The sequence below is a fragment of the Caretta caretta genome, chromosome 4, assembly GCF_965140235.1.
Source record: "Caretta caretta isolate rCarCar2 chromosome 4, rCarCar1.hap1, whole genome shotgun sequence".
In the NCBI taxonomy this organism is placed as follows: domain Eukaryota; kingdom Metazoa; phylum Chordata; order Testudines; family Cheloniidae; genus Caretta; species Caretta caretta.
In genome coordinates, this window is record NC_134209.1 from 71,812,755 (window position 1) to 71,834,249 (window position 21,495).

The following is a 21,495-nucleotide window of genomic DNA, read 5'->3' on the forward strand; positions in this document are numbered from 1 at the left end:
ATCTTCTCTAATTAGGAAAGTTCCTACTCTTACATAGCCTCCCATGCAGCCTACCTCTTACTAGCTCTCAAGGATCTCAGAGGAGTTGGTTCAGTTGCTACTATCATGTCTAACACATTCACCTGCAAAAGTGCCAGAATGTCAAAAGTCATGGATGTGTTTTCTTTCAACTAGAAGAAAACATGCAAATCTCTGAATCTATTTCCGTGACAACTGTGGCAAAACTACTAGGATCTGATCCAACTACTGTTGGATTCTGAAAACTGTTGTTGACTTCCATGGGAGTTGGCTTGGGCATTTAACTGCCTTTCGTGTTTACTCATAGTTATTAGTGATTATTCTGTGTGAAAGACACAGTAGTGCTACAGGTGGCAAACATTGAGTCAGAAAAACCTGCAGTTAGAATTTGTTTATAAAACACTGCTTGCCTCGAAAGGGCTTAGTTTTCGAACAAATATGTGGGATCCAGAGATTTCAGGGAAACTTTTGGTACACAATTGCTTTTTAAACTTTCTGTTCATTACAATTTAAAACAGTGAACACAACAATATGTACCAGGAAATATTTAGCCATTTAGTATCTTAATACAATCAATGTTTTATACCACCACGTAGTGTCCCAGTGCCTTAGATAAAACAATGGCAATTGTACTTGTGCAAGCTTGTGGCTTAATACGGCAAACATACATGTTTAACTTTACTGATTATGAAAAAGAGGGGGGTTTTTTGTTTCAAGGGCTGTAGGATTTTGGAATCTCTTAATGGCTTGTTTTTAAATTCATCCACTGTTATAAAAAAGAAACAACAAATCTGTTAGATCATGAATATCAAACAAAAATTATAGTTATAGCCACTGTCAGATAAAGGCTATTAATGTTCAGATTTTATTATAATAAAGTATTTACTGTATCACTGCAAGTCAAGTGATTTTGTAGACATGTACACAACTAACTTTATTCCTGAGAGCAGTCGTGGGACTACTCAGGTGAGTAAAGTAACTTGGGTGTGTATAAGTTTGTGGGGCCAGGCTGTAAGTATGCAATTAGAGAAGAGGGAGCCAACCAACAGAACACTTGAATGTCACAGTTTTCATCACAATAACCTCATGTTTTTGGACCTGCAATCTCTTTCTCATTTGTTGATCCCAATTTACATTGTTTGAAGTGTGGAAAAAATTCTGTTCTCAGTCATATGCATATAACTCCTGTTGGTTACCATGGAAGTTGTACCTGAGGACAGGATTTTGCACTATAAGATCAAGAAAAGATTCTGTCATGGGACTATTCGTAGATTTATTTCTTTGACTCCCCATTATTATTCATTACAATTATTCAGTTAAAAGCTTTATTGCATTTTGACAGATTGCAAATCCAGAGAATAAGAGGAAAATATTACATATAAGTCTATGTATTTCACTTAGAAGTATGAAAATACAATTTCCCAAAGTTCAGTGGTGTTTTGAAACTTGGATTTGGGTTGGGTCCATCTCTGAGAAGACTGACTGATAAATCATGATATGCATCTTTGTTCTCTTATATTAATAGTTAATCAACTATTCATGCAGCAGAAACATAAGTCACATGTTAGGTACAAAGCCCTTCATTTTATCTTTAAAATGTACACATCTGTGATTTTTAAAGTCTACTCATGTATTTTATGGAGCCCTCATTTCACATTGATTGCAATGGAACCACTGAGGACTAAGGTGCTACTCAGCATGAGTTGTGGTGGAAGAATCTGATTTAGGAAACTCCCTATCCCCAAACCCTCCCTCCACCTCCAATGTTTTTTCTTCCCCTTATGGTCTATCTCGTGGCTGGACAGCTGGCTAATTTTGCAGTAGCAGAATTATTGGTCCTGTTTTCTCTGACGTAACAGATTTTTAAAAAGAATAAAATATTAAAAATTAGGAGGAGCTATCACACTAGACTGAGAGAAGGTCTTTCTTGTGGCTCAGAGTGAGATATCAAGCAGGGGAGTAACTGGGATGATGTTCAGTATTTAATTTGGATTTCATAATATGGTTTCATTATTGCAGGAAGTCATTAAGACTTTTAAAGTAATGGTAATCCCATGAATGTTAAATTTCACTATTGATGTTTTGAAATATTAGTTTGTAATCACTGAAATATTTCAGTAATTATTATGACTGCTTAGTACTGTGGCACACCAACCTCTTAAGGTATTCAGTAGCAACAGATGTACCATGCCTTGGAGGCAAGCCTTGAAAGTGCTTCAGTTGTTAGGTCCTATAGTCACCAGCCCTGGTGGATCTCAGTAAGTACTCAGACATGTGGCTAAAATGAAGGGATATTTTATTAGGCAAGAAATGCCAAGGGATATTTTACTAGGACTTGCAAGGATACAAATACCTTGCAGACCAATAAAAGGTTTGGGAGGCTTGCCTTAGTGCCTGGGATGCGTCTCCAGTCCAGTGCCCTGCTAACAGTAGCAAACTTGCAGGTTTCCTGGATAAAATCAGTCCATGGTGTGTCTCATCGGGGGACCCCTTTACATTGTTCACAGCTACTGTGGCAGCATTTTCTGCACAGCTTCTTATAAGGGAATGCTTCAACAACAGTGGCAGCTATGCTATACACCTCCTCTCCCCTCCCCCAACATACTCCCTGGCTGAATGTAATTGTCCTGTACAAGGTCAGTAAGCCCTTCTTATGTATCCAACACCTGGTCACAAAACACTGACCACTTCTCAGACTAATCTCCAGTGTTGAAGGCACTTTGTCTGCAATAGACTTTTTCTGGAGCCTGTATATTTAAGAGCCTGAGCTAGCCACCAGGCCCCCTCCCTGCTCAGTCATCTGGCTGCAGGTCCCATACCTAGTCTCTGCTGTTTCCCTGCAGGTTCTGCAGAACCCTGAATCTGGTAGCAGAATCTGCCCATCACAGTCTGCTCTGCATTTGGTTGTCCAGCTTCTGCTGCAGCCTGTTCCCTGCTTGCCATGTGGTTCCTCAGCAACTTCTTCCCTGTAGTCGGCATCTTTATTTTGCTATTGGCTCATCATGCAGCAAGTTCTTGGGTCAGAGTCTTTTATAGAGTTTCTGTCCCTCCCCATATTGGTCAAGACAGGGGGCCTGCATCTATGTGTCCATCCTGGAGGGTCACAGGGCAGCCAGGAGGCAGATAGCATTTTTCTGCTTAGCGGATTCATCACATTTCTTTACATTTAATAATACAGTCCCAGTCCTTGTGGAGTATGGTGCCAGTGTGGACGCTGGCCAGAATCTAAACCTCTGTGTACTACACATGATATAGAATAGATATTATGCTTTTTAAAGGCTGTATTCTGCCCTTCATCTAGGAATCATGATTATGTTATATGTACCCATAAAATGCCTGTATGCCAAACTCTTCTTGATGCTAATGAGAGTTCTGTGCAAGGAATGAGGACACTCAAGGATAGATTCTCAACTCTCTCCAAGTTCTGCACAAGCAAACTTGATTGTGGCATTTCCTAGCTTTTGAGTGCTAAATTGTACAATCTTTTAATATTGTTTTCTTTTGTATGTTATAGACATATAAAAATAGGGTTATGTAGTGTTGCCAGTGTTGAATTGGATATCCATTCTATAGTGTGAGTATGAAGAAGTTTCTGGGCCAGATTCTTAGCTGGTGTAAACCGCTGTAGCTCCTTTGGGATCAGTGAGCTACCCTGGTTAATACCAGATGAGGATCTGATGTTTATGAAGTGTATTTTATCGGCCTATTTTTAAATTTTTGTATTGTTTTTCATGATTTCTAGGTACTAATGCAATTGCCTCAAGGCAGGTTGGCTGATGTGTTTGCTCTGCTAAAATTAGGACCAGATTATTGGCAGGAGGCAAGGTGTGGTGTCATCGAACACCTCAATGGGAGAGTTAATCTCATACTGAAAAGACACAAAAAGGTTTAACAAACATCTCATTGAGGAGATGGGCACGTTTGGGATCACATGGGTCACACTCTTCTCCAAGATCTGCAGTACCTAACACAGCAACTGGCACTTGTCCACCTGAAACCACTCTTACTGACACTGAGAATACTGTATGCAGATGTGAATATATCCTCCAATTGTTGAGCTGCTGTGTGCTTGAAAGCAGTCACCAACCCAAAACAAATGAATGTTTCCCTGATATGTGAAGTCTGCATCTGCTTCATAAGGTAACTTACCAACAAAGCAGATGAAGCAGATGAAGAAATACAATTAATTTTTTTATACATATGAGATTTAATGAGATTAAATGAGACTAAACAAATACTTTAAAGTTCTTAAAAGATGAACATGTTTTTTGTTGTGGGTTTGGGGGATCTTCTCTGTGTGTATTTTAACAGAAACTTGATTAAGATGCTTGGGACTAGACAAAGTACTCTCACTTAATTTCAAATCACTGAGGATAAGAGATGCCATAAATCCCCATATTTCACTATATGTCTGTACTCCACATAATTATAAAATAAATCTTTTGGTTTACAGACTAGTTTGCTTATGATTTTTGTCCTATTTGCATGAAATAAGATTATTAAATAGTGCTTGTTAAATGCTAGTTAACAAGTAGTCATGCATCTGCTCTTCATGGAAATTTTAATATTAACCTGTTTTTGAAAGGTATGGTTGATCCATTGCACTGTACTTAACATTTATTTTTCATGGACATTTATTACTAGAGTAAAGAATTCACAGGTAAATAATACAAGTGAGCATAGAGGAAGGCACGTCACCTGGTATACAGGCAAGTATAGATGGAAGTATACTGAAAAGTATTAAAAACAAAAGATTTTGAGCAGTGCAGTAAATATCCTGTATAATTTCATCAGTGTTTTCCTCTGCATAGCATGGTATAATTTTGGACAGAGTCAAATGATCAACACATTTACTGTTTGTTGTTTGATCCTGGGAGCTGTGAGTTTTTTTATTTTAAACTTGCTTCCAAAGGTAAATATGATGACAGTTAATATGAGACAGAGGGAGAACATGAATTAACACTAGACGTTGTCCTGGGATGCACTCTGTAAGAGCAAGATTTGGGCAGGAAGGACAGGGCTAGAAACTTTCCAGGTTTCCTCATATCTCTTTAAATTATTATTTGTTGTCAGTGGGTGTGTTCAAGTATTGTGAGCAACCATCATTCTTCAAACAAGTATTGGGACTGTCTGATTCAGGCTGTGATGTACTCCATGTCCCATATTTCTCATACTTTTTTAAGGCCCATTATAACTGATGATATTTCCCCAGTAAACAGTAGCATGATAATGCATTGTCTTGCTACTGTCAGTATATTAAATACCTATATCTCTATATTGTTTGAATTAGGGAAGTGTCTTCCATAACATAACAAACTTCATTTTCTTACTTCTACCAAACTGAGTGCCAAATACATAATGTAACTTTTCATGTTCATATGACTAGAATTTGTCTTCTAACAGTTTCAGGAGTGCCTGATATCTCACTTGCCCATATTTTCTCCAGCAGAAGTCAGAATTCAGGGGTTTGTTTTGGGAGTGTAAAAGATGCATGTGATGATGTCCTCCTATAATTTCTCTCTGTGATTTTTATAAGGTGGTGGTGTATGGATGCTGGCATGTTACTGTACATGAGTCTGCCAAGACATTGTAGAACTATGTTTCCTACTTTGTTTTCATTAAAGGTTTGATTCTGTGTAAGGCAATGTAGAGGTTCATGGTTTGGCCCTACTTTGTTAGGCTAATTCAGTGCACTGTGGTTTTAAATGGGGATATACTGTACCAAAGGGCCATCCAGTTTCTTTTTGTAAAAAAGATAATGTACTTAGCGATAGTAATAACAAATCAGTTCTTAGGAATACCTTTGTTAGGAGTAAGCTTCAGCCTTTTCTTAAACTGTTTTGAAATTTAAATATTAGTACAGTAATAATATTTTTATTAATATTATTGGAGTAATTAAGGCTCCAATTCTTCTCACTTGAAAATCTATGAGGGTTTGATATAGACTTCAGTTGAAAGAAGATCAACCTCATGTTTGGAATAGACTTACTGGAGCCATAGGTTCAAATGCTACTGGGATTAACACAACCCTTCAATCTTCAAAAGCTGAGAATTTGAAATTTTCATACAGTTCATTTCTGATCAGAGGCAGTGTGTATAAATGAAGAATTTCATTATCAGGAGCCACTTTCCAAGGGTCACTGTATTTCAATGCTACATTGTTTTCCAAAAGATCTTTTCAAAAAGAAAATTTTCTTAAACCCTAGTGTATTTCATACAGTGTTTATACAAAGTGCTTCAGTATTGATATTAAACTGATTCAACATTATTCTTAAAAAGTAAGGCCCCGAATCAGCAAAGCACTGGAGCATGTGCTTAAGGATAATCAAAGACCTAAAAAACATTTTTTGACAACGTAGCACATACATTATTATCAAGCTTGGAAGGATTAGATTTTTTTGGATAAATGTCGGTAAATGTTGATTTCTCCATACATATAGAATTGGTTGAAAAAATATTTCCATAGATGATAATCAGAGTTTACAGATAGGCAAAGAAAGATGAATGCTGCTTGAGAACTTTTTAGAGTCAAAATCCTGTGATTTAGACTTTTGAATGAGACTTATTATAAATGGACTAAAATGAATAGTAAAAACTGGCATGATTTGTTGATTTCTGGATATTTACTTTCTATATTTCGACATGTGATGTTGAAAATTTGTGTTTTAATGGTTTATAAAGCTTGAACTTTTTGAATTTTGTCTATCCCATTCCATAATTGTCTGACCCTGCCCCCAGTCTGGAGGTTAAGTCAAGATATTGCAATTTAGGAGGTAACAGGTACGGCATATACTTGTTACAAAGGGGATATCATTGAGTGATAAACAGGAGTTGGAAGTAGTTTTAAGGAAGCTGGGAAAAGGAGGGTTGGGGCTTCTAAAATCTGGTTCCATGGGAGACAATTCCACCCTTTTCCTACCCCCCTTTAATCCTCATATGAGGGGAGGACTGTGGGGTCGCAGCAAGAGGCTTGGACCAGACTGGAAATGGGGAGAGCTGGTGGCAGCCCTCTCAAATGATTAAGGAAAGAAAGATGACCAGCAACGTACAATGTATTGCTGCATATTCCCAGATGTGTTAAGTGAAAACAGTTGCAGCCTAATTAAACCACATCCACTGCAGCTTGCCTTTCTACCTGCATGGCCAGGACAACAGCCCTGAGCTGAGGGGCTGGATCTTGGCATCCAGGTCTTACATTCCAGAAGTACATCCAACTCTGTCATACTTACACCGCATATGAATGTGATGCTGTGAGTAGTAAGAGCACTGAGGCTTAAATTCCCATGTTAGTAAAAACAAATCCCATTGTTCCACTTCAGGTAGTTTTTTTGAACAGGAATGAAACTTGTTTTCTGACTGTTGTCAGTGTGTCTTTGTTTGTTTTTCAACAGAGACCTATTCCTTCAACATGATCACAGTTACAGTTCAGATAAAATATATTTCGGTATAGCTACCAGGGCCCCAATCCAACATGCACATAAAGTACATCAGTAGTTGAAGTCAATGAAATTATTCATGGGCTTAAAGTTAGGCATGTACTTAAGTTCTTTCTTGGGTGAGAGCCTCTGGGTTATGGTAAGACTGACCTTACCATAACTTGACATTCCCATAGCCATAAGGCAAACTAAATTAGTGTACACTATCAGTCTTTCATGTTTTGATTCTCTTTTTTTCTTTCCTCTTGTTTTGTAGGATTATAAAGCTACATCTGTTCCTGCAGTGATTTATAACGACAAATAATCTTCCACAGCAATTGCATTCATCTACTGTTCTGGCTTCTACTGTTAGTCAGCAGAAGAGAATTAAACACAAAGCAAAGCACTCTTAATCTCAGTAGACAGAGAGACTTTGTACATTATGTTCTGTACCAAACTGAAAGACCTGAAGATCACCGGGGAATGTCCTTTCTCCTTACTGACCCAAAGTCATATATCTGATGAACATGAGGAGGAATGTGGAGAAGTGCCAAATAGTTCTAGAGCAGCTTTGCCAATCTGCAAAGAAGTCAGTGAAAAAGACGCTCACAGGAACCTTCCACAAAGGAAAACCAGTAGAAGCCGGGTGTATCTGCACACATTAGCTGAAAGCATCTGCAAACTGCTCTTTCCTGAGGTAAATGATTACAGGGTACTGATAATAGTATTTTATTAGAGATTACGGATAAACGTTCAAAGAATGCATTTTAAATAAGCATTAAAGTATATGTAAGTCTTCGAATCAAGTTCAAGCTCCTTGTTTTCCTTCAGGGCCTTGCCTACCTCTGTCCTTGCCTACATCTCTGCTCTCATTTCTTCATTCTCCCACTGCTGCTGGATGTAATTGTGGCAAAATCCATTTTGAATCATTGTGCCTCTTTCGCTTCATCCCTTCTTCCATGCTGCCCGGTACTCTTCAAAGGCCTCCCTTCGCCTTTTACATTAATCATCCTCCATCACTTCATTTAAATCACTCCTTAAAAATATGTTTCTTCTGCAAATCATTACACATAATCCACTACAGATAGGTAAATAAATCCTTTTAATAAAAATGCAAAATAGCTATTTCCATACTGAAGGCCCTTCTGGCATATTGCTTGTTTAAACTGTATTGTCTGTGTTTGATTTAGGGCCCAAACCTGTAATGCTTATTCATATAAGTAGTCCTTCTGAAGTCAACAGGATGCCTACATGCAGTATTGAAACCAGTGGGCCTACTCGCCTCATTAAGGGTTACAGCAGCTAGCTTCCAAACTACTTGAAGCATTTCTTACTGTATTGCACTGAACATAGAATCATAGAGGGTTAGGGTTGGAAGGGACCTCAGGAGGTCATCTAGTCCAACCCCCTGCTTGAAGCAGGACCAATCCCCAATTTTTGCCCCAGATCCCTAAATGGCCCACTCAAGGATTGAACTCACAACCCTAGGTTTAGCAGGCCAGTGCTCAAACCACTGAGCTATCCCTCCCCCCGAATGTCTGTGCTAAATTAATGACAGGTTTCAGAGTAGCAGCCGTGTTAGTCTGTATTCGCAAAAAGAAAAGGAGTACTTGTGGCACCTTAGAGACTAACCAATTTATTTGAGCATAAGCTTTCGTGAGATACAGCTCACTTCATCGGATGCATAAAGTGGAAAATACAGTGAGGAGATTTATATACACACAGACCATGAAAAAATGGGTGTTTATCATACACATTGTAAGGAGAGTGATCACTTAAGTTGAGCTATTACCAGCAGGAGAGTGGGGTGGGGGGAGAGAAAACCTTTTGAAGTGATAATCTTGTTTATTCCTCCTCCTCCCCCCCACCCCCATTGATCCTCAGGCGTTCTTGTTAACTCCTGGAAATGTGCTGGAAATGGCCCACCTTGATTATCACTTCAAAAGGTTTTCTCTCCCCCCACCCCACTCTCCTGCTGGTAATAGCTCAACTTAAGTGATCACTCTCCTTACAATGTGTATGATAAACACCAATTTTTTCATGGTCTGTGTGTATATAAATCTCCTCACTGTATTTTCCACTTTATGCATCCGATGAAGTGAGCTGTAGCTCACGAAAGCTTATGCTCAAATAAATAGGTTAGTCTCTAAGGTGCCACAAGTACTCCTTTTCTTTTCGTGCTAAATTAATAATACAAATAATAGTGACATGCAGAAATAGTAAAGACATATTTTCACAGGTGCAACTTAAGGCCTAGTGCAAAAAGAAATAGAGGATATAGATGCCCTGCTCAAACTAGCTGAGCAGTCAGGTGCCACAATATCGGTTTCAAAAAGTATTGATAGCAGTTGTTTTAAATACTAAAAATAAGTAATTAAACATTGCCCAAATAGTGAGGTCCATGCACAGGCAAACTCCATTGATTTCAATAGTAGTGAGAACTGGATTAAGTCCTGAGGGTTTGACTCAATGAAAGGAGCTATGTGAACCTGCACCAAACAGATTTTAGAAAGCATCTGCTTGACCTGCAAGGCCATATGTGCACTGCAGATGAGAGGGAGACTGCCAGTCCATATAGACAGACTTGTGCTAGCTTGCGTGGGTGTTGCAGCATAGGTGGCAGCTTGGGCTAGTCACCCAAGATCGGACCCAGGGAGTTGGATGGGCGTGGACTCAAGTGGCTATCCTGAGCCACCACCCATGCCACAGCATCCACACTGCTATTTTTAGCATGCTAGCTAGAGGAGAGCTAGCGCATGTCTGTCTACTCAGGCTGGGAGACACACTCCCAGCTGCAGTGTAAACATAGTCCAATTGTCTGGCTTAGGCTGAGTTCCATGACAGGTGTGATGTCATGTGTATAGTGCATGCTGGGACCTTCTAGTGGATGGGGAGTTGGTGATCAGTGGTTAAGTTGGTTGTCATGAAGTCTTAATAGGGGGAAATAAATTTTCAATTGTTAATGTGCTGAGTGTCTATGTTAGCTTGGCTGGTGACATTCAGCACACATTGCAGCAAGCGATGGAATGTTGTTCATTCTATTTGTATGTCTGTTTTCACAGCTCTTCCAGTTCTTATACTCAGCCTATCAATTTTTAATAGACTCTCTTCTTTTACTTTCTGCCTGGTGCAGTAACATGAAAGACATCTATCACTTAAAATAAATTCAGAGGAAATTAAATTCTGCAGGCAAATGTATTGGCCACAGTGCCTTCTCGCAGTGGTCCCACCACAGTCATTTGTTAACACATTGTCTGTGACCGAAGCATATTTTGCTTGGCTAATTTTATTTTTAATTTGCTGCTGCTAATTCTCTCTCTCTCTCTCTCGCTCTCACTCTTTCTCTCTAACAAAATAGATTTTTTGTTTTTTGGAGAATGGTGTAAGTGTACACAGCTCTTCTATATAGAAAGACCATAGTCCAGATCCTCGTTGGGTGAAAAGGGCGCAGCTCCACTAATGCTGTGACCATGTGCACTAGCAGAGGACCTGGCCCAAGGTTACTACAACAGGAGTCGACAGTGGTTGAAATCAGTGGAGCTCTGTGCAGGCACAGCAGTCTGTTTTCATCCTATCAGCTGCAGGATCAGGGCCTGTTTTCCCAATCATCCTCCTTTCTAGATGGATTTAAGTTTGTTTAAAAGCTTATTTCTTACTAGATTACCTTGTGCTTCCCTGCCTAACAGTGACTTATGTCACCCTTTTTTCAATATGAAAACTTCAAAACAAAATGCCAGATTGTGTCCCTGATCAAAACGTGTCGCTTCCATTGACGTCGGTTAGACTTATGCATAGGAATCAAGAGCACAATATGGCCCAAAATAACTTTTCTTTAGTCTCAAGATAAAGGAGAATGCATGTGGGTTTTTTGTTTCCTTGCTTGTTTGGATTCTTTTTTTTTTTTTAATGATAGAGTACAGTACTTGGAGTTGAGTGAAGAGTTGGATGGCCCTCCACAATCTGTTCCTGTTGATATGCTCATGTGAATTACATCTTGATTAAATGAGGTTTATTTGGGTTTATTTGAAAACCAAACTATTTGCCTTCCTTATGATATTTGTTTTTCCAGCAGAGTATCCTTCCGTCCTGGCCTGTCTTCTGGAAGCATACAAAGTGGAAATTACAGTGGAACTGATACATTTCCACTGGATGTGGACAGGCCAGACCAAAGAGAGTCTGCACACAGGGACCCTGAAATGAGAGCATGCTCCCTGGTGGTTTTCTGTGCTGGACCATGGAGGTGTGGGTTTTGAGTGGTGCTGGGGCATGGTCAATAGATCCAGTCACAGGGCAGATTCACTGGTCTGGAGCCATATATTAGGTGTGTGCAGAGAGCTGTGGCCTGTGTTCCAGACTGGAGGCTGGAGTAGGAACTGCAGAGTGTATGTGCAAGTGTGGGCTGGAGCGGGGTTGGATTATATCTTTCAGGCACCCTAGTTGGCCATTCTCACCAAGTCTTTTTACCTGGCTCTTTAAATAACCAGAATTTCACCCTTAGGATGCCTTTTTTAGAATGGGCAGAGTCACGCTGGGGTTATGGGAATTCCTATATTCAAAACTGTTCTCTTTTCTCAGGTATTTTATCATCACAAAAATGGGTGTAGAGGTTATTTGAGGCACTGGTTGGTGGTTATTTTGGAAACTATATTTTATGACTTTTCATCTTGACCCCTTTAACGTGACTTCCTAAAATTGCCAGGAAAAAAATTGCAGCACTTAATGCCCATAGAAACGTTATTGCTTAAGAGAAGCACTATCTGTTGTCCTTCAATGTGGGATGTACAAGAAATATAATTAGTTTTTTAGGAAAAAGTTAACTGCAATATGAAAACATGGCATTAGTAGGAACATTGCCAGCAGATCGAGGGAAGTGATTATTCCCCTCTATTCAACACTGGTGAGGCCACATCTGGAGTATGGTGTTCAATTTTGGGCCCCCCACTATAGAAAGGATGTGGACAAATTGGAGAGAGTCCAGCGGAGGGCAATGAAAATGATTAGGAGGCTGGGGCACATGACTTATGAGGAGAGGCTGAGGGAACTGGGCTTATTTAGTCTGCAGAAGAGAAGATGGGGGGGGGGGGTTGATAGCAGCCTTCAACTACCTGAAGGGGGGCTCCAAAGATGATGGAGCTAGGCTGTTCTCAATGATGGCAGATGACAGAACAAGGAGCAATGGTCTCAAGTTGCAGTGAGGGGGATCTAGGTTGGAAATTAGGAAAAACTATTTCACTAGGAGGGTGGTGAAGCACTGGAATGGGTTACCTAGGGAGGTGGTGGAATCTCCATCCTTAGAGATTTTTAAGGCCCAGCTTGACAAAGCCCTGGCTGGGATGATTTAGTTGGGGTTGGTCCTGCTTTGAGCAGGGGATTGGACTAGGTGATCTCCTGAGGTCTTTTCCAACCCTTATCTTCTATGATTCTATGATTATTTTTCTTATCCTTACAGCCACATTTCGTAGGGCAGTTTTGAGCTATGGTGTTTAGTCTTTTTCATTTTTAATTTATGGCAATAGAAAGTAGAGCTGATTATGTCAAAAGCTACATTTTAGAAACAGTGTTTTCGTTATCAGCATCTAGCAACATGGAAGTAAAGCCACATCACAGTATTTAGAATACACCACCATAGTGGCACATTGACACAGATAACTTGATTACAGTGTTACTGGAACTGAAGATACCAAAATAAACTAATCTCTAAAAATTGATATTTTATGCTTTTCTAATGACTTTCACTCTTTGAAAGGGAATATTAATTCTTAAAAAGCAAATAAAGCCTTTTTATAATAATATAATTCTTTTTATTACATTTTTTTGTTGGGATTCCTCTGAGACCTTTTCTACTCGGCTTATCCAGAACACTTCATCCAGTTCTCTGGGATTCAGAAAACTCAGTTCAACTCCAGATTTTGTCACTGAGGTTCCTTTATTTGGCATACAGCAACACTATGCTGAGTTGATCCAACTCAAACCCGGGGGTGCGGTGGTGGGGTGAATGCAGGGTAAATCACAGCTCCAAAGTTATACAGAAACTCTCTCCCTTTACATACATTTACACATCTCACTCAAATTAATATACCTTACATCACACGTTTTTGAATTGGCTTGATTACTCTACAGGAAAAATTCCCAGTGCAGCATGCTCTGTCCCTGAATTGTACATGCGCTACCTATTCCTTACCTACATTCCTGTGAATGGTTCTCTGAGTGTTCTCCCTCTTGTCTTAGCTGACACAGACATTCTATGCTTACTTCCCATTCTGTCTTCCAAGAAATGAAACCTCCTGCTAAGTGTTAATTGCTCATGTCAGGACAGGCCTCAGCTACAATTTTAAGCAACTGACATTTTAATTAACTTATCACTTTTCATTTCCAGTTTGAAAGGTTACATCTTGCACTTCAGAGAACATTAGCAAAGAACAAAATAAAAGAAAGCAGGTATGTTTAATGTGTTCGTGTAAATGACACTTGGTAAAGGAGAGTGGAAAGGAGTAGTTAGTGAAGGTGAATCAGGATTCCTGAGATCTATTTTCAGTTCCACCACTGATTTGATGTGTGGTCTTGTTCATGTCATTTAATTTCTCTGTGCAACAGTTTATTTAAAAATACTTACAGAGGTGTTGTCTGACTTAAATAACTAAAGGGATAATTCAACAACATTGGTGCAGGGACCACCCCTTGGGTAGGATAGGCAGGAGTGTTTATAGGAGCCCAGCTAGCAGAGGCTGCAACAGATATGCGCAGTGTAGATGTTTGTTTGGGTTATGGCTAGAGCAAGAGGGTACCAGAATCTGGGCTCTAGCGTGAACCTAAATGCCTATGCTGCAATTAAACAGCCCCTAGCCCAAGTCAGCTGACACGAGTCATCTGCAGGTGTTTAACTGCAGTGTAGACATACCCTCAGTCAAAGTCAATGGGAGCTAACTGTGCTCAGCATCTCTAAAAGATAAGGCCCCTCAAGGTGTCTCAAGTTGGCTATTCAAAAAGCAAGGCCTCTTGAATTAGTGGATATTTTTGAAAATGTTGGCTTAAGTGTTTATTGTTTATATCTGCAGGAGAAAACAATACTGAATTAGGGGAAAATGTTGCTACTAACTACAACAATATACAATTCCTGTGTAGCATATAAATAATATTTTACATTTTAAAAGTACTTTACAAACACTGACTAATCCAAAATTAACCAATTGGATAGTATATGTTAATTGCTGCTTCCTGAATGGTTCATCAATGGGGATTATTTTTTTCTTGATTTTTAATTTTATATTCCTTTTAGAATGTTAGTCTGAAAGAGAAAAAAAATAAGCTATTAAAAATCCGGATGATAATGAAGAATGTAGACACTTCCAGTACTATGGTGATATATATATTTCCAGGTATTTCAGATTCAGAATGTAGGGAACAGTATATGTACAATGTGTTCAAAATGTATTGGTTAAATTAAGGTAAGGATAATCCTTAGTTTAGCTCAAAGTTTGTCAGTGAATCCTGATTACCTCAAGAGAATTCAGTGGGCCTAATTCTTGTCTTGTGCAAATCTGGAGCAACTCCACTGAACTAACTAATTTTGAAATCAATGGAGTTACCCCTGATATTTATCAGTAAAATAGAAATATTTTCTGACATGCATTTTTAATGTAAATTAATTCAGAGAAATGCATAATTTCAATAAATGCCTGATTATATTATAGTATATAGAATACAAGTACAGGTAAGTAGAAAATGTCACCATAGGTACAAATGCTGAAGTCAATGAGAATTTCAGTCAATTAAGGTCCATAGCATTTGACCTATATTTCTTACAATTTAATTCAAGATCAGACCACTTAAAACATGAATGTATCACAAGTTTACAGGGCAATGTAATATTGTACCAAGGCCCATTTGTGATGAAATGAAAATTTGCATATTGATCAACAGAGCCAATCTTTACACAGCATGCATGGGGAAAATATTTTATGTTACTTTCCTAGTATATTTTTCATTGCATTGCATTGCAGTGGAGTTGCTCCAGATTTGCACAAGACAAGAATTAGGCCCACTGAATTCTTCATTGCATTTCCTAGTATATTTTTCATTGTGATCTTCATTAAGTTTTATTGTTGATTTTGCAGATTTTTTTTTAAATTTACATTTTTATGGTCTTTTCAGGAAATACGAGGAGAGAGAAGATTTTGAAAAAATAATCACTGATCATGCAAATGCAGCAGGTAATATGACACCATTAAATAATATTAAGTAATAGCTAATCTTGGTTGTACACACCTGGGATTGAACTGGGGACTAAATGCTAAAAGAACTAAAAGCATGAGTTGTACAACTTGAGATAAAGAGCCAAAGTGCTTTATGTAGGGCTGTAACAGACTCATATCAGAGTGGGACATGTTACATATACTCACCAGTGGATTACAGATATTGCTGGTCAAACATTTTCAATTGAAATTGAAATCCAGATTTGTTTGAACCTGTACTACCCTCTAAATAACTAGCAGCCTACTGCAGTCTGGGGAGAACAGATCAAGTTTGATCTAAAACATGAAATTCATAAGAATGGCTATACTGGGTCAGACTAATGGTCCATCTAGCCCAGTATCCTGTCTTTCGACAGAGGCCAGTGCCAGATGCTTCAGAGGGAGTGAACAGAACAGGGTAATTTAATCAAGTGATCTATATCCCCTGTCACCAGTCCCAGCTTCTAGCCGTCACAGGTATAGGGACACTCAGAGAGCATTGGGTTGCTTCTCTGGTAATCTTGACTAATAGCCATTGGTGGACCAATCCACCATGAACTTATCTAATTCTTTTTTTTACCCAGTTATACTTTTGGCCTTCACAACATTCTTTGGCAATGAGTTCCACAGGTTGGCTATGGGTTGTGTGAAGAAGTACTTCTGTATATTTGCCAGCCTATTAATTTCATCGGGGACCCCTGGTTCTTGTGTTATGTTAAGGGGTAAATAACATTCCCATATTCACTTTCTCCACACCATTCATGATTTTATAGACCTCTATCATATCCCCTTTAGTCATCTCTTTTCTAACCAGAACAGTCCCTGTCTTGTTTTTAGCTGTGCTGTATATAGGACTAGCTTATTGACCTGGAGGTAAGTGCTGTGCCAAAATATGTTTTAATTCCTGAAGCCAAGAGCGGCTCTTTCTGCATCTCTGGAGGGAAGGTGGAGTCTTGTGTCCTTCAATAGCAAGACCTACTAACTGGTTAGGAATGACACTGGCAAAGTTTTGAGGAGCCCAGTTCAGCACTACTGGGCAGAAGATGTTTAGCTGAGACAAAACTTGTATTTGGTAAGGGAGATTATATAAGGAGAAAACAAGAGGTTAAGGTGCAAGCTCTACCCAGACTCTGTGTTTCCCAGTCACTGGATATTATGACTTAACTAAGTTAATTCTAACCCAGAGTCTCTTTTGATGGCTGTGCTGGGATGGGGAAGTGTAGTGCTAGAAGGGTATGAGTTCGTGCTGGGTGGGGAAAAAGGATTGAAACTCAAAGTGATTGACTGAAATGTGGGTCTACATTTGTAGGTGTTCCAGTTGAAACTGTAAAGGAATCTCTTGGTGAAGAGCTATTCAAAATATGTTATGAAGAGGATGAACACATCTTAGGAGCTGTTGGAGGAACCCTTAAGGACTTCTTGAACAGTTTCAATACCTTTCTGAAGCAGAGTGGCCATTGCCAAGAAGCAGACGAAAAGAGCAAACTTGAGGAAGCCTCCATATTATGCCTGGAAAAAGATCAAGACTTCTTAAATGTGTACTGTTTCTTTCCTAAGAAAATAACTAGTCTCATTCTGCCTGGCATTATTAAGGCAGCAGCTCATATTTTGTATGAAACCGAAGTGGAAGTTATGCTTATGCCCCCCTGCTTTCGTAATGACTGCACGGAGTTTATTAACCAGCCATATTTGTTGTACTCTGTACTAGTCAAAAGCACAAGACCTTCCTTATCTCCATGTAAACCACAGTCCTCTCTTGTGATTTCCGCCTCTCTCTTCTGTAAGACTTTCCCATTTCATTTCATGTTTGACAAGGATATGGCTGTTCTGCAAGTTGGCAATGGGATAAGGAGACTTTTGAACAGGAGAGAATTTCTAGCAAATCCTAACTTTGAGGAGTACTTTGAAATTCTTACCCCTAGAATAAACTGCACATTTAGTGGGATCATGACAATGCTCAATATGCAGTTTACTGTACGAGTGAAGAGATGGGACAATGCTGTTAAGAAGTCATCAAGGGTAAGAACTGATGCATAAGTATTATTTCTGTGAAGCATTTATTTGCTTTTCTTTTCTTTATTGGAGGCAGAGTTATAAATCAATAGCCACTATAAAGAAGGCACAGTCTGTAATCCTAGATTTTCTGCCTCCCAATAGCTAATACAACAAATAATGATTATAATAATATTTTCTAAACTTGAGTATCTCCAGGAAACAGGAGACTATACTGTCATCTCTAGTCAGATGCAGAATGTTGTGTAACAAAATGTAGGCCAAATCCTGAAGCTTTTACTCAATCAAAACTCTTTGACTTCCCTAGGAATTTAATCTGAATAAGGACCGCAAGATTTGGCCCTATATTTGTTTATGTTAAGAAAATGTAACAGGTGGTCGTTGAGATGAAAAGTAAAGCCAAGGAAGCACTGTCCCTTTGGAGACAGTTACATTCGCTAAGGGACAGAGCAGCTGCAGAACAGAGGCAGAGAAAGTGGCATTGAAAGCTTTACCACAGTGCCCTGTTAGTCTGCCTTATCCCTGATCTGGAGAGGGTGAGAGGATAGTTCACTCTCCAGATTCATTCAGCCTTTGATACCTTTGCTGACAGTGTCCTCATGTATACCAATTAGTGATATATTTATTTATTTAGTGCTGTGGACACTGCGTCACTGGCAAACAGGCTGAGACACTGTAGCTCAGACAGCGGCTTTTGATCATCATTGGCCTGTGCTCAGTTCGAACTTATGACTTATATGAGATGGGCTCCAAACCCCCATTAATGAGTAACTGAGCCATTCAGCCCCACCATCTGAAGAACTCTATGTATTAAAGGTTTTAATCAACTTTTACCTTAAAGTGGGGGGAAATGACAATGCTGCTTTAGTGAGTTTATCTAAGGTTTGTTTCTTTTACTGGTAGCTCAAATACAGTAATAGACTGTATCTTAAAGACTCCAAGAGATGACAGATTCCAGAAATATGTGTATATGTTTGTGCCTGCAAAAGATACATTTGCCTTTGCAGGTACATACACATTCAAATGTCCATTTGCAAACAACATAGGGTGTCTGCTCTTTGAAAATTTGCCCATAAAAGCAATGTTAATGAAAGCTATGCATTACCTTCATATACTATATGATTAGGTGTGAAAGAGAACAAAAGAAAATAGTTAATGCAAAACGTTTTGCTTTCTTTTGTAGAGAATTAAAACATGATGCTCATGTTACTTATGCCTATTTATTTTTAAATTGTGCTAGTTTGTAAAGTTCTTCTGCTGAAATAGAAGCGGATTCCCTCCCCCCATTCCTTCAGACACACAGACAAACATAAACAAGTTGGTGCATGAAACAGATAATGTAGTTGTTAACTCAGATCTATAGATTTCTGATCAACAAATGCACACCAAAAATGCACAAAATTATGTTCTTGGCTATTGGTTTCTCCCCAGTATACACTGACACTTACTGATGCCATATCAGACATAGGCATTTTATCAGTAAGTACTGCTTTACCCTGGCACCTAGGAGTCCAACAGTAGTTCTGATAATTGCCTGGGTCCACTGGATGGCTTTAAGGGAACTTCAGCACCATATGTTTCCCTTTAATTATTTTTAAAAAATACAAGGCCATAGGACCAAACCGTTCCTTGTGTGATACAGCCTGTCTGCCCTAATTCTTCCCCTTCCTGAATTATTGCCATAGCTGTGGACGACTCTTCTTTCTTTTATTGTCTCAGGTAATGGATCTTAAAGGCCAAATGATCTATATTTTTGAATCCGGTGCCATCTTGTTCTTGGGATCTCCCTGTGTGGACAGATTAGAAGATTTTACAGGACGTGGATTATACCTTTCTGATATTCCAATTCATAATGCACTGAGGGATGTTGTTTTGATAGGAGAACAAGCCAGAGCTCAAGATGGACTAAAGAAGAGATTAGGAAAGCTTAAAGCTACTCTTGAGAAGGCCCACCAAGCTCTGGAAGAGGAGAAGAAGAAGACAGTAGATCTTTTGTGCTCAATTTTTCCTGGTGAGGTTGCTCAGCAGCTGTGGCAGGGACAAGTTGTGCAAGCCAAGAAATTTAATAATGTCACAATGCTTTTCTCTGACATTGTAGGATTCACTGCCATCTGTGCCCAGTGCTCACCTATGCAGGTTATCACCATGCTTAATGAGCTCTATACTCGCTTTGATTACCAGTGCGGAGAGCTAGATGTCTACAAGGTAGAGAATTTATTGCATTTCTATGGCAATCTTGGGGGTCAGAGTAGGGGGGGGGGGGAGGAAGGAAAGGGAGACTAAGCTGGTATAGAGAATAATAGGATTTGAAAAATTATTTTGACACAGACCTTAACTATAATAGTTTGACAGGTCACAAAATGAAACAGAGATTGTCTACAAAGTCAGCTGATTGTGCAAACATGTGGGAAATTTGCTGAAAGTTAGAGGCCTTAGGTTAAAGTTCTGCTCTCAGGTACACTCTCAGGTGAATCGGGGGTAAGCATTTGATCAAAGTAGGTGCCAGAGTCCCACAGCAGGGGGTAAGTATTTTAGCATAATAAAGCAATTGCCAGCACCAGTGCAAGGCAGTCTTTGCAACTGCTCTTTGCAGGACTTGATCCAATTATCTTTTAGGACTCAGTCTTTCCTCAGATAAAACTCCAATTGAATCCAGTGGCAGTTTTGTCTTAGTAAGAACTGCAGGGTGTGGCCTATTGAGAGCATTTAAAACTATGCCATATGTCTTCTTCATCTCAGACTGCATAGACAGTAAGAGACAAATGTATATGTTTAGGTGGAGACCATTGGAGATGCTTATTGCGTGGCTGGAGGTTTACACAAAGAAAGCGAGACACACGCTGTTCAAATAGCATTGATGGCACTGAAGATGATGGAGCTGTCAGATGAGGTGATGTCTCCCCATGGAGAGCCTATCAAGGTCAGGCAAATATATTAGAAACATATTCATGTATAGATTTTTTTGCTGGGGTGGAAATGTTTATTATTTTGTCATCAATGAAATGTCACCTACGTAACATTTAATAACTAGTGTGGGAATGATCTGACAAGAGGACCAGAGTTTTAATTCTCTTAGGGATTAGGGTTCTATAAGGAAGGAAAGATTAAACCAAAAATGTAAAAATCCATTAGGAGGGCTGAAATTCTCTGAAATCATTCGCAGAACATTAGTGTACTGTTGTTCAGTGTTCAGTAGCAATAAAGTTACCATGGATGTGCAATATTCTGCTATGGTACTTTATTTAGGAGACTAAACCTGTCTCTCTCAAATGAAATCAGTGAGAAAATTACATTTGGAAGGGACTATTTTGAGGCAGTGGGTGAATATGAATCACCAAAAGGACAACAATAATCCTTATTGCAAGAGTGTCTAAAACATGACAGTTTTTTCCATCCCAGTTTTGTGTTAAACCATTAACATCAACTTGGGCAAAACTTCAGTCAGCTACGGTGGGGTTACAACAAAGTAAGGCCCCAATTTAACAAAGCATGTGCTTAATTTTAGGCATGGGTTTACATCTCATTAAAAAAAATGGGACTAGTATGAACAAATTTACTCCTGTGCATGTTTGCATTAAAAGAATGGTCAACTAAACATTTTATCAGTTTCACCAGGAGGTACTAAATATGGCACTAATCCAAAATACATATGTCAAGAGAAGTCTTTCTATTGAATTCAGTGAGATTTGGATTGGATCCTGTTTTTATTAAGTCTATAGGCCTCTGGGACCCCAGACATTATTATTATTATTTAGTACATTTCCTTGCATCTTTATTCATTTGTTTTTAAATCCAGTTCCTCTTTTATGGGTTAAAAT

At 39.0% G+C, this 21,495-nt stretch overlaps 1 protein-coding gene across 6 annotated transcripts in view; it reads left to right on the forward strand.

Moving 5' to 3' along the window:
- Positions 1-21,495, forward strand: part of GUCY1A1 (guanylate cyclase 1 soluble subunit alpha 1) — a 51,262-nt gene that overhangs the window by 18,634 nt on the left and 11,133 nt on the right. For 5 of the 6 annotated variants that reach the window (XM_075127762.1, XM_048847469.2, XM_048847474.2 and 2 more), the window contains 6 exons: positions 7,711-8,130; positions 13,810-13,871; positions 15,585-15,643; positions 16,974-17,683; positions 19,397-19,882; positions 20,454-20,597. In XM_075127762.1, coding sequence (XP_074983863.1) covers positions 7,876-8,130; positions 13,810-13,871; positions 15,585-15,643; positions 16,974-17,683; positions 19,397-19,882; positions 20,454-20,597 — 1,716 coding nt within the window. In that variant the 5' untranslated portion in view covers positions 7,711-7,875. The remainder of the gene's footprint in view (positions 1-7,710; positions 8,131-13,809; positions 13,872-15,584; positions 15,644-16,973; positions 17,684-19,396; positions 19,883-20,453; positions 20,598-21,495) is intronic. The other variant, XM_048847475.2, reaches the window with a different exon arrangement.